Consider the following 5,590-nt stretch of genomic DNA (forward strand, 5'->3'; position numbering starts at 1 on the left):
TCTAGATATACCATACACCCAGGAAACAATAAAATGTACCAAGATTTAAGAAATAATTTTTGGTGGATAGGAATGAAAAAGGATATAGCCGAATACGTATCTAAGTGTTTAACTTGTTCACAAGTTAAAGCCGAACATCAGAAACACTCAGGTCTACTACAACAGTTAGAAATGCCTGTATGGAAATGGGAACTCATAACAATGGACTTTGTTACTAAGTTACCCAAAACCAGGAAAGGTAACAATGCCATTTGGGTGATCGTAGACCGACTAACCAAATCCGCTCATTTTCTACCAATAAAGGAAACCTTTAGTATGGAAAGGTTAGCCAAGTTGTATGTAGATGAAATAGTATCCTTACATGGAGTTCCACTCTCCATTGTATTGGATAGAGATAGTCGTTTCACTTCCCGCTTCTGGACAAGTTTCCAAGAATCAGTGGGAACTCGACTGAATCTAAGTACTGCATATCATCCACAAACAGACGGACAAAGTGAAAGGACGATCCAAACTCTAGAAGACATGCTCCGAGCATGTGTAATTGACTTTGGTGGTAATTGGGATAACCATTTACCATTAATCGAATTCTCCTATAATAATAGTTATCATTCAAGCATCGAAGCCGCTCCATTCGAAGCACTGTATGGACGCAAGTGCAGAACTCCCGTATGTTGGGCAGAAATAGGAGAAAGTCAATTATCAGGACCAGAAATCGTGCAAGAAACCACAGACAAGATAACTCAAATCAAGGAAAGATTGAAAACAGCCAGAGATCGCCAGAAGAGCTATGCAGACAATCGTCGCAAGCCACTTGAATTCCAGATAGGAGATAAAGTACTATTGAAGGTATCTCCTTGGAAAGGAGTAGTACGATTTGGTAAGAAAGGAAAACTGAGTCCCAGATATGTTGGACCATTTCCAGTGATCCAACGAATAGGGCCAGTTGCTTATCGTTTACAACTACCAGAAGAACTAGCTGGAGTACATGATGTATTTCATATATCCAATCTCAAGAAATGTCTATCAGACGAATCCCTGGTAGTACCTCTTCAAGATGTAGAGGTAAACGAAAAGCTGAAATTCAAAGAGAAACCTTTACAAATAGAAGACCGAAAAGTTAAGTTTCTCAAACACAAGCGACTGGTATTGGTGAAAGTCAAATGGAATTCAAAGAGAGGACCGGAATACACTTGGGAACTGGAGTCAGAAATGAAGCAGAAATACCCTCAGCTGTTTCAATGAATCTCGAGGACGAGATTTTTCCTAAGGTGGGGAGGATGTAACAACTCTCATTAAAATTAATAATTAGAATGATAATTAGTCGATAAGGAAACCCTAATTGAGACACCCAAGTAATTCCGCATTAACCCTAAAATTTTCGGAACAATCGGAATTAGGATCAGGGCCCCTAAAACTCAGGGGGAATAAACCCTAATTGATATTTATCTATTCAATTTGCTGTCTAAAATTCATTTAAGAAAAATGTTGAGTCACCCAAGCTAGTCCCGAAACCAGCTAGGCTAGGTAAATAGACTGCACCCTTTACGGACCGTAAGGGTAAGTCCTTACGGACCGTAAGCCTACCGGTTTCCTTACGGACCGTAAGGGTTACGTCATACGGTCCGTAAGCATGACTATTTTCTGGCTATAAATAGCCGACATTGGGACTTGAATTTTGGAATGAAAACGACGTTGATACGCTCTGTGCACGTCGAATTAGCTCAGTACATCATAATTAAACACACACTGTATTCGAATCGCTGCCGCGGAACAGGGTAATTACTCGATCGCTATTACAATTCATTTTCCGAGATCAATATATCCAAAGAATGTTTAAGTTCCGCCCATATTGGGTTATACTTTGTCGTTCGTCGTTAAATCGATGAATGTTTAAGTATTGCACTTTGTCGTTCATTGTGAGAATTTGATCTCGTGAGTTATCGTAACTGCTGTATTGATCACTAACCCTGTTTTGTGTGCATTATTGTTGAAATTAGGTTAACAGGGCTAAATCATATTCTATCCATACTAAATCTGCAATGTGAGTCATTCTCTCTTTTTATCAAATATGTTTTACAATACTCCAAATCATTTTTCAGAGTTATAATTACAGTGATTAAGTTTATGTAATCACCAAATTACAGCCGGTATGTGGGGTATTGTGCACATTACTATTGTTTTAATCACATTAGGTGGGCGAGCCTAAAAATAAGTGATATACGTCACTCATTGGGACAGCCAATGGTGATATGACCACAGTCACAGAGCTGGTCGTGTGACAAATACCTATTCTTGAAAGTTGGTTGATAATAAACATATGTAAAAACTCTTAATACTGGGAATTATAACAAAAGTGTCGTTTTAGTAAATAGAATGATTCACTCAGTACTTCCCCGCTGACAAAACTTTTTTCAAACATGTTTCAGGTGATCTACTGTAAATCAGGAAAAGTGATGAGGAGCATTTCAAGGCTTAAAATAGTGGCTCATTTTAAAATAAAGAGATATGTTTCGAAACAAGGATTTATCACTAAAACTTATGTATTGTAAATTATCGGGGTTTTATCCCGAGTTATAAAATAAAAATAATCGGAAAAAGTTTTTAGCTTTACAACGATCCTGATGTTAAAAAAAAAAATTCCGCTGCTAAAATCACATAAATAAATATCACGGGATTTCTGTCCCGCGGCTCCTGAAACAGGTAAAACCGGGTCGGGGGCCGTGACAATGGTCCTCCAAGGGAGGATGATCCGCCACGTAGGCGCTACGTCATAGTCCTCCTAAGGATGGTCAATCCCCCAAAACTAGAGGGTATGGAGGATGGTCCTAGTCATAGTCCTCCCCACCACTTTTATGTTTTTTTTTAATCTTCTACTTTTTTTAACATTTAAGAAATAAACTAACAAAACTATTTTCATTAATATTAAAAGACATTACATAAACATAAAAAAACATACACTTAATAAAAAAAACATAAACTTAATAAAAAACATAGAGTTAAATAATTTGATGCTTCTTCATGATGTCGGTTTGTATTTTTTCAACATCGAACGTTTCGGCTCGGGATACTCATCGACATCCATCGTTATTATCTCCCATTCCTTGAGCCGAATTTTTTCATCGGAAATTCAGATTTTCTCATTCGACAATCGGACCTTCTCACGTAACTTTTCTTCCGCTACACGAGTTTTTTCTTCGACGGCCCGCTCCTTCGCCTTCGTCTTTTGGGCCGAGATGTCCGTGTACGTTTTTAAGTGTTCCATAAACTCTTCCATCTTCAGGTCCACCTTTTCCTTTTCTTCCCCCTCGGCCCGCTCCTTCTTTGATTTGTCCCGGCCTTGTGGACGCTCCGCTTCATGTACGGCGTACTCCTCTTCGTCAAACTCGGCTTCATCATTTAAGTTTATATGACATCTCGCGTCCGATCCACCGGCGCTAAAACTACCCGTTTCCTATGTTTTTTGGCGTTTCGCCATCTCCACCTCGTTGGGAATCGGCGCCCATTTTGGTTGCGTTTTCAAAATTTCCCCCGCGCAAACGTGTGCAAAGTTGGTATTACCATTGTTCGCCCTATACTTCTCCAACGCTTGTTTGAGCACATCGTCGTCGTTCATGCCGCTACGACGCACACTTGTATATATTTTATTATATTCGTCGCAAAACTTATTGACGAACTCGTTTATTTTCCGCCACTTTGATAACACTGAGTCGATATCTCGATACGGGCCTTGGTCCATAAGCTCGAGGAACTTCGCCAAAACCTTGGACCAAAACCCGTCACCCGTTTGGTTATTACCTATAAAAAAAACAAACAAAATATATAAAGTTAAACAAAATAAACACACTACAAACAAAAATTAGAAAAATAAACAAACTGTTAACAAAATAAAAAAACTTTAAACAAAATAAACAAACTGTTAACAAAAATTTAAAAATTAAAAAAATAAACAAACTTTAAAACAATAAGAAACTGTTAAGAAAAAAATTAGAAAAACAAATTTTAAAAAAATCTTTAAACTTAAAAAAAAGATAAACTTTAACAAAAATATATAAATTAAAAAAAAAAAAAGATAAACTTTAAAAAAGATACCAACCTTTTGTCAGGTGTGTAGACGTGCCTATGTAAGCCTTAGCTAAGGCTTCTTCTTCGATTAGCGTCCACTTAGTCGACTTCGGTTTGGACGGTTGCTCACCCACCACTTGCTTGCCTTTTTTTCGTTTGTCTTTTTCTTTAGGCGGTTGGGTTTCGAGAACAACCTCCACATCGTCGTCAGGTTCGGATTGTTGAACGGGTTGCGTCGGGATCGGTTGGGGTTGAACGGGTGGTGTCGGATTCGGTGGGAAATTAAAAGCACCCCGGATAATCATTTGTTGAAGGGCTTGATTTTGAGAGAATTAAGCGAATTAGTTCGGCGAGTGTTGGAATGATGCAAACGCATTTGATGAATATTGTGAGAATTGGTTCGGTTCTAGCGTCGGATAATTTCCCGGAACCGATAAAACATTCGGTTGGGTCGGGTTGGGATTGTTCGGGTTGTTCGGGTTGTTGAAGGGATCCATGATAGAATATAAGGTTTATAAAAATGGAAGAAGATTTATAAAAATTAAGTGAGAGGAATGAAAATTTGGGGTTAAATTTGTGAATGGAGGTGAAAATGGATTTGAAATATATATATTTGAGATTTTTGAACGTTGGTTTTTTTATGAAAATGGAAATTTAATTTTTTTTTATCTAACGGTTAGTTATTAGGAGGGGGCCCACATTTATCGCTTAGTCGCCAACGTCCAGGGAACGACGTTTAGGACGGGACGTTGGGGGGGGGGGGGCACGGTGTTCATGCTGTCGCTGGTCTAAGACGGTAGGGGGACGTCCCCCATACCGTGTAGCCTGATGAATAAAATGCTTAAGAAGTTAGAACATCACTTTTTATAAATACAAAGTCACATACCGAAAACAAATTAGGCAAGTCATATTAGAAATCATATAAAATTCAATTTCTTTTTAAGTTTCTTAATTGTATCTATAAAAGATCTCAACTAAAACTATAAACATTCATATATTTTTTTTATAACAAATCTATAAATAGTGCTATAAAACATTTATATTTCCCAAAAAAATAAAAATGAAAAACCAGGCCACAAAGCTTGACTGTGGAAAATAAAAGAACGCAAGAAATTACTTTGACTTGTGTATAAAAAGGACGTGTGAAATTATGCCATAAATCAAGGAAACTATCAGACGAAAAACAATAGTTTTGACTTGTCAGTTAAAAGAAAACAAAATCAGTATTGTATCAATATTAGAATAATTTGATGTTTATAGTCATTCACTATAAGATTTTACTTTTTTCTAACGGCAACGAACGACGTGTCAACCACCGTGACACCGGACGCTGTAGCCAAGGTCGACTACTCGATCGTCGCCAGACCCTTGGCTCTCCCAGATGCGCGGAAACCCGACCTCCACCCGCCCGAAGACACGTCAGTGAAATAATCAGTAAAACCTCACCACCCATCCAAGACGAACCGGCGCTACCCGTATTCGCCTTTCACCTGGATGCTGCAGAAAATAATAGGGAGAGTGAGAGTCG

General features: G+C 38.2%; 1 protein-coding gene across 1 annotated transcript; it reads right to left on the reverse strand.

Moving 5' to 3' along the window:
• Nucleotides 1-3,127: 3,127 nt before the first annotated feature.
• LOC110923919 lies at nt 3,128-4,367 on the reverse strand. Its single transcript, XM_022167974.1, has 3 exons — nt 4,094-4,367; nt 3,559-3,795; nt 3,128-3,387 (listed from the first exon to the last, which is right to left on the reverse strand). The coding sequence occupies exons 1-3, from the start codon at nt 4,365-4,367 to the stop codon at nt 3,128-3,130; spliced, it is 771 nt and encodes a 256-aa protein (XP_022023666.1).
• Between the last annotated feature and the right edge of the window lie 1,223 nt (nt 4,368-5,590).

The sequence above is a fragment of the Helianthus annuus genome, chromosome 17 (assembly GCF_002127325.2).
Source record: "Helianthus annuus cultivar XRQ/B chromosome 17, HanXRQr2.0-SUNRISE, whole genome shotgun sequence".
In the NCBI taxonomy this organism is placed as follows: Eukaryota; Viridiplantae; Streptophyta; class Magnoliopsida; order Asterales; family Asteraceae; genus Helianthus; species Helianthus annuus.

What these genes read in the sequence shown, in the direction of transcription:
- LOC110923919 (XM_022167974.1), bottom strand. Translation starts at nt 4,367, where the DNA reads ATGATTATCCGGGGTGCTTTTAATTTCCCACCGAATCCGACACCACCC. An exon ending in GTCTACACACCTGACAAAAG is followed by an intron (nt 3,796 to 4,093) that starts GTTGGTATCTTT and finishes TTTTTTTTATAG; the next exon opens with GTAATAACCAAACGGGTGAC. An exon ending in GAAGTATAGGGCGAACAATG is followed by an intron (nt 3,388 to 3,558) that starts GTAATACCAACT and finishes TAAATGATGAAG; the next exon opens with CCGAGTTTGACGAAGAGGAG.